The sequence below is a fragment of the Ochotona princeps genome, chromosome 5 (assembly GCF_030435755.1).
Source record: "Ochotona princeps isolate mOchPri1 chromosome 5, mOchPri1.hap1, whole genome shotgun sequence".
Classification (NCBI taxonomy): domain Eukaryota; kingdom Metazoa; phylum Chordata; class Mammalia; order Lagomorpha; family Ochotonidae; genus Ochotona; species Ochotona princeps.
Window position 1 is genome coordinate 25143124 of NC_080836.1, and position 17119 is coordinate 25160242.

The following is a 17119-nucleotide window of genomic DNA, read 5'->3' on the forward strand; positions in this document are numbered from 1 at the left end:
ATAACTGTATGTGTTATATGTTTTAATTTTATTTTTCATAATGTTAAAACTTGGTTACTGTACAATATATCTCGATCAATGCAAAACCCTGTTGGCATATATCATAAATTGCAATCGATACTTAACAATGGATTTAAGCAACTCAACATTCTAAGGTTCAGATTCATTAGCTAAAAAAATGAGAAGGTAAAGTCTAATGGGGGCTGTTATTTTCCAATTAAAGTTTCACATGCAATATATCACTTTGAATGATTACTCATTTGTGGATTCTTTTATAGACTTAAATCCAGATTTTGAGTCCCAGACAAATTTTCCCCAAAGTGTCCTTTAAACATAGCAAAACACATCATTTTATATGAATGTGAAAACTGCTAGAAGCTGTCCCTAGTTTCTAGGTTCCAAAATTCCTTTTTTTTCCCCTTATATTTAGACCTGAATGAGTTCAATTCACTCAATGAGGGTTGGCAATTAAGTTAAGATGAAGGCAACAGAGAAATTAGAACAAGGAACTCCCAACCTAAAACTATTGCTCATGGTAGCAAGGTAACGAGGCCTCTGATGAACACTTCATCTGTAGCTGCTTTCTTTGTTTAGCTGATATAAGGATTTCTGTGATGAGCAGAAGCCAGAAAGAACGCCAGAGGCCTGGAAGTTTTGAACACCTGTACTCACATGTGGACAACACAGATTCTTGTTCAGCAGGCCAGAGGAAGAGAAATCACTTTTAGCACTGAACAGCTTGTAGTAGCTGAAGTCGAAAGCTACCAGAACGCACTTGTAAGCAATGCTTATATATTAGTACTTTAAGAAGCATAAGAGAAAGAAAAGGTCCAATTGTCTTTTTACCTGAGAAGAGCTCAGAGTAGAATATCAGTGCCTTGAGTGTGCTTGCCCACTAGCCTGACTACAGTCCGGCTTTCACACTGCAATAAAAGTTTACTCATCGCAGAAGTCTATTTGGTTATAAGTTTCCTGTGCCAGAGTTTTATGAAAGAGATTCTTCTCTAAAGTCACTGATTGAAAAAAATACATATATTTATTTATTTGAATAGAAGGGTGTAAGAGAGAGAGCTCCCATCCACTGGGTCATTCCCCAAATGGCTGCAACGGGGGCGGGGAGGGAAGTGGTAGGGATTGCTGAGTCAGACCAAAGCCAGGAGCTTGGAACTCCACTAGAGTCTTCCATCTGGGTGGCAGAGCCCCAAACACTTGGATCATCTTCTGTTGTTTCCTCCAGTTCATTAGCAGGGAACTGGACTGAAAGCAGAGCAGTTGTGGGTGCCAGCATTGCAGGCAGCTGCTTAACTGGCTACACCAACACAGACAATCTTGCTTATGCCATATCCAACCAAATTGTCAAGCCCAATCTACACATGACTGTTACTGAATGCATATTCCATTATTAAGGGCCGGGCTTTGCTCCATAACCTTTTTTTCTCAAAGAAATCTATAAGAAACTTGTTTGTTTTGATACTATGGATAAGGAAATCAGGCACCACCAGCCTAACAGTGCTCAGAATCCAAAAAGCTAAAACTGATTTGCTTGAATCTAAAATAATTTAGCTTCCTCTGCCCCTGTGTATTTACCATTCCTGTAAAATCTGATATGCACTTAATAAAATCTATGTTTCAATTAAATGCCTGATTGTCAAACCATAATCAATAGTAATCTAAAGTATAATTTGTAATAAGATTATAAGCTATTTATGATGACATAGAACATTTTGAATACATTAAGACTTTAACCATATGTCATCTTTGAATTAAGAAAAAAATATTTCGCAAAAACAACAGTACCTAATGGGAAGTATCCATCTCACATTTGTTACTACATGTTGACTCCTCATTAATATACAATCAAAAATAGCTTTCGGTATAAGTTGGGGGGCTTCAATACAAGGTGGACACTAATTCTCTTGCAAACTTTTTTTTAACATATATAAAATGTTACTGTTTTTTTTTTTTCCTTAAGTGATTTTGAGTAGGGAAATGGACATTTAGTATTAAATCAGATAAGAGTAGGGTTTTCCCTGCTACAGAAAGACGAATACAAATCAACATTTTGGAGTAAACAATGAATACCAAATTGTAATGTAAGGAATTTGTTTGCTCATTCTATTAATATTATGTTCATTTTTCAATATTAAGTATTCCAAACAACTCCAAATAAATATACATTGAATTGCTTTGATTCAAATTAAGTGCTTTGTCTGGGTCCTAATCTTGCACAGGCTCTTGTTTGTTTGTTTGTTTTATCATCTTCTACACAGAAGTATTAGCATTTCAATTTGCCTTAGCTATCTAAAACTCCCCTGAATTTTAACTGTGTACAAGTCTTAGAACAGCCTGAAGTACTATTAACAGCATCTTTTTGTGTTAGAAGATCACACTCCATATAAAAATATTTATGCATTTTAAATTTTGGTTAACCTACACCTTCATTGTGATACTATACATTAGTGAGATACTTCAACTTGGTATATTTTTATATTTCTGAAACTAAGAAAAAAACTGTGGAAAATCTTCAAACATATTAATTCTTCTACCGGATTAAAAATATATACTATATTTAACTCAAGGCAAAATAATGATTTTTCTATTGTATATTCTATCATTTCACATATAGCAGAAAAAATCATGCCATTACCAAATTTTTCAAAAAATATTATGAAATGACAAATAGGCCATATTATGTTTCTCATCTCTCAAAAATACAAAGAAAAATAGGTTCAAACATTTTAATTTACCTATGTAAATATGCAACATATTATCGTCTTGGATTTTTTTTTTAATTTCCCACTACTTTTAAAGGCAAGCTGTCTCTTAGCACCATGATGTGCTGATAATCTTGCAATGGTTTGCAAATGATAACACAATAAACATATTGCTAAATGAATGCACACTTTTGAAACCAAACACTAAATATATAAGCCAAAATCATTTTAATTACTAGTAACAATGTCAGCAATGATGAGAAAAAAGCATAAGCCCATTACATTGACAGTGTTATAGTGTCTCAGAGATTGACCTGTGAAAAAAAGACATAAGTACACTAAATTTTTTTAGCTACTCCAGTGCTTAACAATTTCTAAAATTTATAAAAAATAGCATATTGAAAGGAATTGTCTCCCTATGATGACAAAATATTCCTTCCTATTAGACACAATGGTTTCAGTGAAATTGATCAGTAAAGATTAATTTTATATTAATCAAATGTACATCTTCCTCCAGGTTCCATATCAAAGGTAAATTGTAAAAGTATAGGCCTGCCACAAGTAAAAACTGCAGTATTTATTATAAAAAATATTTACCAACTGGTTCCTTCTGATTTTGAAAGAGAATCTTGCTATTACTTCCATCCATATTTGCCATGTTAATGGTGTTTCCATCTGTCCAGTACAGTTTCCTTAATTGAACAGAGAGGTTTCAAAATATTAGTTATATGCCTACTTACTGTGAAGAAACATATACCCCAAACCGATGCGACATTTGCTCACAATAGCCTGTGTATTTGCCTGGAAGAAAGCAATATCATTGACTTTGTCATTAAAAAAAAGATCTCATTCTATTTTTTGTTATGTTCAAAATTGAATATTTCACAACAGTTATTGGAAATTACTTTCATTTTCAGTAACTCATTAAGTTTGAAGCCTCTTTGTTGTGAAAAACTCAGCATTTTCAAATGATCAAATTCATTTTTCTCTAACATGGAAAAAGATTTTCTTAGCCTTGCACAGGTTTCCCAAGGGTATATAAAGACTAAAAAGGACATTGGATGATTTGATCTACTTAGCGATAACCTCTCCATGTATCAACATACAGAAAATACAGGATTAACAACTGGCATTCAAACTGAAATCAACCACTTTCCACTAGATACCATTTTACTGAGATGTACGATAGCTGAGAAATGTAAATTAAATCATGTTACGATTGTGTTTGTGTGTGTATACATATTGTATACATATGAGTGTGTGTGCAACCTACTTTATGCAGTTAACAGAATCTCTACTTAGTTAATCTCTTGTAATTTTTATATTGAAATTTCCTTTCTTGACTCTATGGCTGACAATTAAAGATTGTCTAATTCATTGTCAAAGAAAATTTGAGTGCCAATGTGTGTGAAATTTTGAAAAACTTAAAAATATATAATCATACTTTACCCCCTGACTGGGTGAGTGGCAAGACACTGTGGCTTATCGATTCCATGGATAATTGAGGTTTTCAAAGAACCATCTAGCCGTGCCACATTAATTTGTGTTTCATCAAATTCTGAGCTAATCCAGTATAAATTACGTGAGACCCAATCCACTGCAAGACCTCTGATACTCTGAATATCTGTAAAACAGGAAAGAGAAAAATTAAAAGTGAATGAAGTTTCTCATTCTATTGGGTTTACAAGTAAGTTACTTTCTAAGCAGAATTTTATGTACACTTTAATTTGTTGACTAAAATTGTACAATACTGTGATTTCATTCCCTTATCAGCCCTTCTTATGGCATAAATAATCATTAATGTTTTGTGGCTGATCCATCTGAAAACCTGAAGGAACAATCAGTACTGAAATTACACAACAGTCAATGATTCACCGGTGAACCACTCAGACACAGGCCGCACTCTCAGCAGCCAAGGTGACCAAAATTCAAATTAGAGTGAGAGCTTCTCCAATGGGTACCCAGCTTTTCTATTCAGAACAAAGTACAAATGAACCATCTACAAATGAGCTGTTTTATGTGTTAAGTACCAATTTGTTGCTGAAATGAAAGAAAAATTATTCAGGTTTCCTGAAAAGCACCACAGATGAATATTTTTTTTCAAAGTAGATAATTAACTAGAATTGATTGATACGGGAAAAGAAACTAAAATCCTTTTAACATGGAGTCTACAGAAATGACTGCAATCTAATTAAGCTTAAGACACACTGCTGCCAACATGTTTGGGTTGCCATTCCTTGATTATTCAACCTGGCTTCTTCAAAAACCTTGACAGAATTGAGACTTAATTAGAGTTGCATATTTTAACTAAGAAAACATTAAACTGTAACCAAGGATGGACAACAGAAAACTTTTCAAGATATTAACATATTAAGTAGGCTTCAGTCTTGAATCTCTGGCTTTTCACTACTCTACCTTCCTTGATTTCTGCTTTATTTTACAGTTATGATTTTCTCTGTCATATGTATACAGAAGTTCTAGAATTCTCTAGAGTACTGTTTATCAGACTTACAAGTCCCCTGATGAGGGTTACAATGAAGATTCTGACTGAGTGTTCTGGCAGAGGACTACAGTCTGTGGTGCTCGCCAGCTGTCAGCTAGCAAGTGATTTCAATAACAGCAGCAGAGTAGCCACTACAGGGTTCCAGTTGTAGTACTTTATCTATTCTTAAAATAAAAAAGCCACAAGCTGGCCTTTTTCATATGAGGCAAAATCTCCACATTTGTAAAAGTTGCCTAAGGCAATAAGACAAGGAAAGACATGAGGAGCCAGCAATTCTGGGTTAGCTGTGAATTTCGGTGTTGGAATGGCAGGTTCCACTGTTTTGTCATCTTACATTTTCTGCTCAATCACCTTCTATTATTTGTGAGAGTGCACTTACAAAGTATTCCATACATTTTCAAGTCTCATCAAATCATGTTTAAATATCTTTTTAGTTTTAGTTATCCTCTCCCAGTTCCCTTTTTGTTTGATTTGTTTCGTTTTTAAAGATTTACTTATTTTCATTGATCTTGAAAGTCAGATTTGCAGAGAGAAAAAGACACAAAGATCTTCTATCAGCTGGTTCACTCTTCAAATGGCCACAATGGCCAGAGCTGAGCTAATCTGAAGCCATGAGCCAGGAGCCAGGAGCCAGGAGGCTCCTCCAGGTCTCCCACAAGGTTACAGGGTCGCAAGGCTTTGGGCCATCCTCAACTGCTTTCTGAGGCTATCAGCAGGAAACTGGATGGGAAGTGGAGCAGCCAGGACAAGAACTAGTGCTCATGTAACATCCTGGTGCATTCAAGGTGAGGATTAGTCACTAGGCTATCATACCAGGCCCTAGTTCCCTCTTTGTTTTTGAGACTTTTTAGGGGTTAAGCCTGCCATGTTTCATGCTTACTTGCCTGACTCGTGGTCTCGTATCTTCCTGTGTCATTCAGTCTCTGGAGCTTTTTGGTTGCTGAGAGACAGTGTAACTGGGGTTTAGTTTCTATACTGGGTACCTGCTTCATATTAATCAAGATACTTGAGTGTCTTTCAGCATATTGTCTTCACCTATAACATGGAAATAATAGGGCCCGGTGCCATGGCCTACTGGCCAAAGTTCTTGCCTTGCACATGCTGGGATCCCATATGGGCGCCGGTTCTAATCCTGGCAGCCCTGCTTCCCATCCAGCTCCATACTAGTGGCCTGGGAAAGCAGTTGAGGATGACCCAAAGCCTTGGAACCCTGCACCCGCATGGGCGACCTGGAGGAATTCTTAGCTCCTGGCTTTGGATCAGTGCACCACCGGCCGTGTGGACACTTGGGGAGTGAATCATCGGACAGAAGATATTTCTGTCTCTCCTACTCTCAGTGTATCTGACTTTGCAATAAAAATAAATATTTAAAAAAATAAATAAAATGGAACTAATACAGCACATTGTCTATTACATTGCATAATACATATTTATTAAGGTCAATGTAGCTTCTACAGATATTCTAATGATCCAAGAATTCTACATTTTACCCTGAGTGCTTGGTACTAGGAAAAAAACAGTAAAATAAGTTTTCTTTACACTAAAATAAATACAACTTATTTAAAGTTTTCTGAATGGATTTGCTACTGAAAATCCTTTTATTCATTTTTATTGACTCTTAATTACATGGCTTTAAGAATAACCATTCCTAAAAGGGCAAATCACTGTCAACAATAAATTATTAATATCTAGTTAGTCCTTGCCAATGCAATGTCCATGCTCTATCTTCAATAATGCAAAGCAGCTAGTCTGTTCTTTCAAGCAATTCACGTATTTATTGTTAGGTAATTTTTCTCACCAGAGGTCTCCAGATCATGACCTTCACTTGCCCCAAAGTACTCAATAACCTTCAGCTCACCCAGCAAGTTCTAATTCCCTTAGCCTCGCTTTCTGCCTGAATATGACTATAGTTTTAACTATTTCTTTATCATTTTTCAACAATCACTTAGCATTTCAGTCATAAGAATATGTTTCCAGTATTCAGGCTCTTTATCTTGTCAAAACAAAGGGTGTGGAGGGCATTTATATTTCATACCCTCACTCATCTCTGCATGCCTAAAACTTATGCAACACAGGCCAGGGGACAATGTCACCTTTTTGTTATATATACCTGATCATTTTTCTTGAAAACTCACTGTATATTTAAATAATTTTCTCTCCTTAATTAAAAAATTATAAAGATCCTTATTCTCACTTTCAAGTACATTAAGAACTGTAAGCAAGTTTCCCTAGAAACATCTATTTTTTTTTTACTTCTGAGATCTCTGTCTTGAAATATGTAATTATATATTTTGAGAAGCCTCCATTCCTACAGAATCCACTGATGCATGTTAAATACATAGTTTAATGCTTTGTTGAAATTATAAGATAGACAAGAAATTCTTTAAGTGAAAACATTCACAAGTGAACAAAATTTTTGAGGCAGACAAGCAGCAACACTAAAGCTGCTGTAATCAATGGAGAAGAAACTTTCACTCACAGTCTACAGATACATGGATTATTGGTTGCACAACCAAAGAGGATTCAATCCTAAACCTCCTAGAATGAGAGAGCAAATTCAGAATGCAGTGAGGGTCTTTGGAAGCATGCAGACATATCCTTAGTAATAGGTGAGTTGCGGGGGTTGGGTGCTGTGCATTTAAAAACAAAGTAATAAAAAATGACAAGATAGATTAAATGAGACTCAAAAAAGAGGTAATATTTGAGAGTTTTTTTTCCACCTTGGATTAACCAAAGATTTGACTTAGATGGGGGCCCAATAAAGTAACAAGCAAATGATATTGTGTGTAGTGAGGGCAAAAGAAAGATCTTACAGGCAGCTAAAGAGAAAAGACACATCACCAAAAGAAGTTGACAACTAGACAAGCATTGATTCCCAATAGCAATTAAGGAAAGCTGTAATGCTGTGGGATAATACTTGCCTTAAGAGAAATATCCTTAAACTGGGAATTTTACTCTGAGCCTAATTTACTTTCAAACTCAAAGACCACTAGGCGTAAGACAGAACACTTTTTTTTTTCAGAAAAGATTTATAGAAATGGCCAAAAGATGCATAAACAGAAAATCCTTAATCATTAGCATTTTAACATTATAGCATTTTTAAAATATAGGAATAGAAGAATACTGATGAACCTTTGGAGAAACTGGAACTCTTCAGGACTGTGGAAATGGTATGGATGGCCAGTCTTCAAAAATCTCAAAGCATTTTTACACAATGTTACATGTGTGGTATATATTATAAAAGGCTTGAAAGTGTGCTGTTAATAAGACCGCTGTATGGATATGTTTACAGCAGCATTATTTATAATAACCAAATGTTGGGAGAAACCAAGTGTTGAACCTTTGACAAATGAATGAATAATCATTGCACACACAAATGATATTATTTAGTTGCAAGAAGGAAAAAGATTCTGATACATGTTACAACACAGATGAACATTCAGAATATAGTGTGTGGATAGGGAAATAAGCCAGGCACAAAATACAAGAAACCAGAATGGAAAAGCTAAGGGGAAAGGAAAATGAAGAGGTTTTTTGATTTTGTCATGTTTTTGTTTTTGCAGACAATAGAAGTTCTAGATACTGGTTGTACTTTTGAACTGCATACATAGCGTAGTCAAGATGACCATTTTTTAATTATATATATTTTCTCAGAATTTTTAAAATCGTTCCATATTTCCTTCCTCTCTCCATCCTTCCCTATCCTCTCTTATATACTCTTTCTACATCCTTTCCTAGCTTTTAGTAAACATTATTTTAATTTTAACTCTCACGAGTTCTACTTGGTTTAAGACTCTGTCTATGAATAAGATCATATGCTATACCTATTCACAAAATTAATTAATGCATTTATTTATTTTAAAGTCCAAGAAAGAGAAACAGATTCAGGCACTTGAGCTATCATTTGCTGCCTTACTCAGCATTCACTTAACAGGGAGCTAGAATCAGAAGCATTCAGAATTAGAAGCAAAACACTCCAATATAGAATGTAGATACCCCAAGTAGTATATTAACAACAGTATCAAATACCTGTTCTTTTTAAACCTTTTACATTCATTTTTATTTATTTGAAAGGCACAGAGTAAGAGAAAAACAGAGGTTTTCCTCATAGTTTATCAATATCCAAATGGCCAAATCAGCTAGGACTGGGTCGGGCTGAAGCCACAATAAGGTAACTCAGGCCTGGTCTCCCTGACAGATGGCAGCACATGAACAGAATTACAAACTCCGTAGACAATCATCTGATGCCCAGCATGGTCTCTGTTAACACAGAAAGCTGAAACTGGAAGCAGAAGCAGAATTCAAATCCAATCACTTCAATATGAGATGTGGGCATGGGCAAATAGCTTCATAAGTGTTGCACCAAATGCTTGCCCTGTTGCCACTCCATTTATAAAGAACATCTTCAGTGACTCGCTTCAGTGACATGCTTGGCGAGAAAGTATCGTTTAACGTAGGCATACTCAGTCCTGTTAGTAACCTGTGGTGTAGCGTCTAGTTACCGCTCACTACCTGTTTCTCCTTGTATTTATATTGCAGACCTTGATGTCTTATAGTTTCTCAGCCATGATTAATTAATCTTAACCATGTCACCCCAAGGTTTAGTTTAATTACTGTTTCTCACTGAGCACTTTGGTAATTTCATTTAACAGTCCAGCACAGCACATACTACTTGTTCTACATTTCTGAGAATGAGTGTATACTTTGTTAAACAATATATCTAATTTAGCTTTATCTTTGAATTAATGTAAATCTAATTTTTGCCTAGATTTGAAAGCCCCATGAGATCATAGAATGCCAGTCATTTAACCTTAAACAACTGTCATCTCTCTATTTACAACCCCCACACAGAAATCAGAATACGATATGAAGCTCATGAAAAAGCCTATGGGGAAAAATAAGATACCATGTTTTTTTTTCTCATTAAAAAAGCCTGAAAAATAAATATGGAAAGCATGACTCATTTGGCTTTATTACCATATGCATAGTTCTCAATGGAATACCCTTTGTTGGTTATTTTTGTCTCTGTTTTTAAGCTACAGATGCTGACATTCTGCCACCAAAAGACTTCCTGAGAGAAAATGAAACTTAACAATTCTATTTGGAAACAGGTAAAACAACAGAAGCTTCCTGTCTGTACCTTCTACATTAATTCTAGGCCCGTGCCCAAAATCTAGGTCTTAATGTTATTACTGACCTATTTTTATTTCTTTTATGCTGTGAACAAAATTTCGGTATTTTTTAAAATCTTCTAAGCATTTTTATTCCTGGGTAAAATGAACTCAAGTGTCTTGCAAAAGGATAAATCTTCAGTAGCTACTAGCAAATGTGGCGTCATGTTTCTAAACTGCAGGGAAATCTATTATCGAATAAATTCAATTAGATTGAAAATATCATTGAGAAATAGATTTTATATGGCAGAAATGTGAGCAAAAGTTCTGGGATTAAACAACAACAAAACGCATCATACTATGGTAAAGTATCTTGTAAGAGGGTTCTTTATACATAGGAACAGTTATTTTCTCTTTTGTTAGTTTTTGATTTATGACTTACAGCTTTTTACCTTATTTCGCTTAAAATTCAGTTCCTTCAGATAAAGGGCCATTCTAATGCAATAGAAATAATTTGCTCAGATGACTCTATTTGCCCAACATTGCCATTAATTTTTTTGAAGGTAAACATCTTACAGTTTATATATCAGACATATGAAAGACTTTTCTTTTAAAACAAATTCTAATGTAAGTGGCTTGGAATACTGCAAAGTTGTTAATATTTTTCAGAAAGCTTTTTCTTATTTCTCAAAAGAAACTACAAAAGTCACAGGAGAATGGAATAACCCCTAGACTTCAGCTGTATATGCAAATGAACTTTGTAAACTATGCTGGTTGCAGTTTAACTCAACACTGAAAAGACACACAATGCCCAAGTCATGATGTTATAGTAAAGTGTTTGTTCTTCAACTTGCTCTAGCTTATTTGTAATGCAGAGACATATTAAGAAGAAAGAACATGACTTTGGTGTCAAAACATTTGAATCTAGAGTTGGGTGACAGATTCAATACTGTTTTTTGTTTTGTTTCTTGTAAGATGGTAACAGCTGTATCTGATATTAGACTGCTAGGATGAAGTCAAATTTCTATTCCAAATGCCAGGTTGTGATAATGTGCACTGGGAGGCAGCTAGTAGCAGCTAGAGCACTTGGGTCTGTGCCAATCATCAGAGAGACCTGGATTGAGTTTCAGGCTATTGTTTCAGGGCTGGTCCATCTCTGGCTCTTTTGAACATTTTGGAAGTGAATCAATATATAGGAAGCTCGCTCTCTCTCAGAAACACACACACACATGCACACACACTCGGTCTTTCCTTCCCTTCTCTCTCTGCCTTTCAAATAATTAAAATAACCATTTTTTATTTTTTAAAATTATTAATCCAAATATGAATGGAAACAAAACCCTGGTATTTCACAGAACAGCAGTCATGAACAAAATGATTCCATCTATAACAACAGAAAGTAATATATACTTCAAGTAATTGTATAAGGAATCACCAATAAAACAAAATATGGATACTAGATACAAATGATCAGCATCCTACTATATTATCTTTAGCATATATTAGCGATATTAGAGTATATATTAATTTATTTTTCCTACTAGGTTTATTGCAAGTATTGCTGTAAAGGTTTTTCTTTTTTTTTTTTAAGATTAATTCAGTCTATTACAAAGTCAGATATACACAGAGGAGGAGAGACAGGGAAGATGATCTTCCGTCCGGTGAGCCGCAACGGGCCAATGCACGCAGATCCAATGCCGGGAACCTGGAACCTCTTCCGGGTCTCCCACATGGGTGCAGGGTCCCAATGCATTGGGCCGTCCTCGACTGCTTTCCCAGGCCACAAGCAGGAAGCTGGATGGGAAGTGGAGCTGCCGGGATTAGAACCGGCACCCATAGGGGATCCCGGGGTGTTCAAGGCGAGGACTTTAGCCGCTAGGCCACGCCGCCCGGGCCCAGTGTAAAGGTTTTTTTTTTTTTTTAAAAAAAAAACCAATCTGTTACTTAACACAGCATATTTCTAATATAACCACTCATTTTCAAATAGTGAACTTGTGGAACCATCCCAGAAGGACAATACCCGCAACTGATGAAAGGAATTGCAGCATCTCAAAGTCCCAAGCTAGTTCAGTGATGCGTTACAGTGGTAAAAGTGGCTCTAAAGATGTAACTCTGACCTGATATTTATCTTTCCCATAACTACACTTTGGCTCTGTAGCCTCTGTGAACTTACGGTCTGTCATATACAACATGAAAGTTATTCATCACAATAGACTCATAAAGATTAATGAGATAATGGCTAATGGTACAGCACATGAAAAATAACTATTATTATTTATCATATCCAATAAACAAATCTGAGATAATAAACAACTTGTTTGAAAGTGGATTTCAAACAAGTTGTGTATCAATTATAAGAACTAATTGTCAACAGGGAGTAGATATGCAGCCCACTAAATCCACCAGTAAACATTCCTATCATAAGCTGATGCTTTTTGTTTCGTCTAAAAACAAAATTTTTTTTTTTATGATGAAAACCTGCTATTGTGGGGACTGTAAGCTGCCACTTGCATGACATCCCATATGAAAGCACTAGTTCCAATACTGACCAGCATACAATCTAATTCTCTGATAATGTGCGTGAGAAAGTAGCAGAAATGACTTAAGTACCTGATCCGCTGTCATCCACATGGGAGATACAGATGTAGTCCAAGGACTCAAGATTCCATTCAGTTCACTGCTGGCTGTTAGAGCCATTTGGGAAGTGAATCAGTGAACAGAAGATCTTTCACTGTCTTTCCCTCACTTTCCCACTCTTTCAAACAAATAAAAATAATTATCTAAATAAAAATATGTATGTATGAATGTGTGCATATCTACTACAACATATTTTTGTTGTTATTTGTATATAGTGAATATGCTTATAGCCGTGCATAGCATGCAGGCCTATAATGAATTGTACCTGCTTTAAGCCATTTAGAGCAAATAACTCATGTGAGCAATATATAAATTAAGAACTCTGTTATCGTTTTAGGTTATGGAGAATAGTGAATTTAGTAGCCATTTGCTTGAGCAAAAGCGATTTAACATTTTGTTCAGAAAATAGTCTACCTGAATGGAAAGTAATCAGATGGTTTGTGTAATAAATACATTTGGGGCTTCATTTTAGAAGCTGGCTTCACACTATTCTTAGACCATGGAAGAAAAAGAAATAAAGTGTCTCAAGAGAAAATGCAACAAAGGTAGAGGAATTGAGTGAGACAAAAACAGAGACCAATAGGGCTAGAAGATATGGAAATTAATCTACATCATCCATAGGGAATCTAAGATGTAAAGAGAGAAAGTATAACTGTTGGAGAAAACTGTCAAAAGTTTCCACTTTAAGATTTTTCTATTAACAGAAAAATATATTGATCTTTAAAAATGCTTTGCTTTGGAAGAAAAAGATAACACCATGCAACCTCTGTGGTAAACAAAAGATTGAGGAGTTAACCTTCCTAATGTCTTTTCTGCAAACTTCATGTATAATTAACTCTTTATAGTTTGGTATTTTAATATTTTCATCTGAAAGGCAGATGGAGAGAAAGAGAGAGATTTACAGTCCCTTTGTTCACACTCCAAATATCCACTGGATTAGAGCTGGGAATGGAACCTGGATGTGAATGCAGGTGTCCCAAGCAGTGCCTTCACTGCTCGGCCAAATGTGAATGCCTATCTGCCACAGGTTGCTTTTTTTTTCTTTGATATTTTAACATCACTCCGCATTCCTTCATCTGTTTTTGCTACCCTTGTTCCAACATCTGTCATTTCCTACTAGAGCCATGCTAGCAGCCAACTAACCTCAAGTTCAAGTTTCAACATCCACCTTATATAGAATGCTCCACAAACTATTCGAGCCACATTGAACTTTGTCAAAGCCAAAGATAATCATATGACCTCTTTCTTCCACAGAACACTCCCTTGATTTCCATAATTTTGAGTATTAATGTAAACATTAAAAACTTGCCCTATTACAGCCAAACACAATTTGGCTTCTGCGTTTTTTTTCCCTGCAATTTATATAGGTATGTCCAGCTATCCCTATACTTACAACAATTTGATCCATACCAGCACTCCATCAACTTCCTCCCATACAGAAAATTTTCTGGTTTTATTAAAGATGACTTAAAAAAGAACTGGCCAGGATCTATAAAGAGTTCCAGAAACTCAACAACAGCAAAACAAACAACCCTATTAAGAAATAGGCAAAGGAGGGAAATGGATATATTTCAAAAGGAGAAACTGAAAGGGCTAATAGACAATTTTTTAAAAAAATGCTCAGTTTCTCTAACTACTAGGCACATGCATATTAAAAAAAACTTGATGAGGTTCCATCTAACTCCAGTGAGAGTAGCATACATACAGAAATCAATAAGCAACAACTTATGGTATGGATGTGGTGAGAAAGGTAACCTACTAAACTGGTGGTAGATATTTAGACTGGTACAATCACTATGCAGGTCAGTGTGGAGAATCCTCAGAAAGTTGAAAAGTGATCTTTCATATAGCCTAGCCATCCTACTCCTGGGAACATGTTCAAATGAAATGAAATCTGCATTTGAGAGAGCGACCTGCAATCCTATATTTATAGCAGCATAATTCACAGTAGTAAGTCATGGAAGCAATCCAGATGCCCAGGAAAAGATGAATGGATAAAGACACATCTATTATGTGGAATACTACTCTGAAATTCTTTCTGAGAAAACTCTTGAATTGCCTGTCCATTATTTATTCTTTCAAGGAATTTTATAGCTTTTAGTCAATCATCAGAAGCATTAATTTTGTGAAACTCCATCTTGTCTTTCCAATCTTGGCAAACAGTATGTATTCAAAGAGTCATTTAATTACTGACCCTGAAATGATGCAACACCAACATTCAGAGATTTGGATACTCTGCTACTAAATATTTACAATACAATCACTGCATTTACATGCGTGTCTCGCTTCAGTTATTTCCTCAATTGAGAAAAAATTTTTTAAAAAGAGGATTTAAGTCAACACTTACTGAGAACCTGTGATTCAACTGGGTACATGAGAAGAAAGATGGGAATAATTCCTCATCTTTGTACAGCCTAGTTCTGTATATATACAAGCAGAGGGAAGTTGATGATGAGCTTAGATCATGTGAAAAAAATCAATTCCTTCCCACAGTTTCCAGATCTTGTCTACACATGTACAATCACTCCTTCAAGAGCAAAAGGCGATACTTAGGTCTGGTTTAATCCATAAGATTCAACATGTGTTTTCAATTTTTTTTTCATGAGAACATATTCCTAGTTATTCTGACATGTATGATTTAAATATCTACAATTGTAAAGAATGTATCCATATCATGAAATTCATGCCTAATTCATTATAGCTTTTCACTAATAAGTTGAATGAAAGAAAAACAAACATGAGAGTTGTGATTATTACAAATGAAAGTTAACATTTGCAGAGATATAACATGCACAAATAGTTTACCTCTTGATATAACTGTTTGTAATCCAGTTCCATTTATAAAAGCCCGTTTAATGGTTTGTGTTTTAACATCTGTCCAGTACAAGCGTTCCTCATATGCATCAAAGTCGATCACTGTCACATCATCTATATCAGGGACGGTAAAGGCCGTGATAAAGTTAAAGTAGGGATTATCAATATCCACTCCTCTGATTTCAGAACGTCTTGCATAAAGAAGAAATTTTTTCATTTCTAGAAAAGAAATAGAAATGAAACAATTTGTTGTTATGAAGTTGAACAAGTTTGGAATAGCCTATTCATTATAAAATACTATTTTGCTCATTTGATACATTTTTAACTTTAGAAACATAGTTAATATTTAATGAGAACATTAAAACAACAACAAAAAGCATCTATTTTGAACTAAGGCACTTAACAGAAATGAGTTATAATCCCAAAGTTAACATTTTATTTAGTCCGAGATACCAACAATGCCAAGCAATTAATATAATCTTTAAATTTTAAACAAACTTGCCAGGTGAAATCAAGAAATGCTAAACAATTATGTTTGCTTGGTTTACAGAACTATAAACTATATTAAATGTTTCTTGAGGGAAGAATATTTTTCATATGCTGCAACTGAATACAACGAAATTAAATGCTGCCATTAAAAGTCTGGTTCAAGCTTTCCCTACAAAATTAGGGTACAACAATTTAATGTGTGTTTTCATTGTAAACTCTGGTAAATATTCAATAACCAACATCGTGAAGAATTGAATTGTTTCTACATCCACAGATTTCCTATCTTGAGGTTGTGAAATGTCAATAGATCAAATAAAAACAGCAGTCACAGAAATTCTATTCTTTTGCTGTTCTCCTAGAAGTTCTTGCTGGTATTTGAGAAATGTTATTCATGTGTGAAAGTAAAACTATCAAGAATTAAAGTCCCTAAATTTCTGAGTTAAGATTTTGTGAGTACATTCTCCATGTCTCTTTAAAACGAAATGTTTGCAAATGAACAAAACATTATAAATGAGACGCTGCTTGATTTTCATTCTCAAATTTGCCTGTTTCATGCTAAATGTGCCATTTAACAGTTTTTTCCATGTAACACTTGCTAACTTACATATTTTACTTCACTTTTCTACTTGCAAGTTGGTAATCCCCACAAAATGATGCTGAAGTGACTTAGAAGAGCAGAAAAAGATTAAAGCTCTTAAGTACCTCTTTGTCATGCAGGTTACCTACATCATCATTTTCTGATAATGCATTTTTGCTTACATCTTCCTGCTTTGCAGAGATAAATTCTGCTAACACACCAAATAAGAAAGTAGCAAGAAAAAGTGAATAAGGTAATAAATTTCAAAGTGCAA

At 35.0% G+C, this 17119-nt stretch overlaps 1 protein-coding gene across 1 annotated transcript in view; it reads right to left on the reverse strand.

Annotated features, from left to right (window-relative positions):
* The window catches only part of LRP1B (LDL receptor related protein 1B), a 1366825-nt gene that overhangs the window by 527086 nt on the left and 822620 nt on the right, over nucleotides 1-17119 (reverse strand). The window contains exons 31-33 of the mRNA XM_058664204.1: nucleotides 15771-15998; nucleotides 4164-4338; nucleotides 3312-3406 (exon numbers count right to left, since the gene is read on the reverse strand). Coding sequence (XP_058520187.1) covers nucleotides 3312-3406; nucleotides 4164-4338; nucleotides 15771-15998 — 498 coding nt within the window. The remainder of the gene's footprint in view (nucleotides 1-3311; nucleotides 3407-4163; nucleotides 4339-15770; nucleotides 15999-17119) is intronic.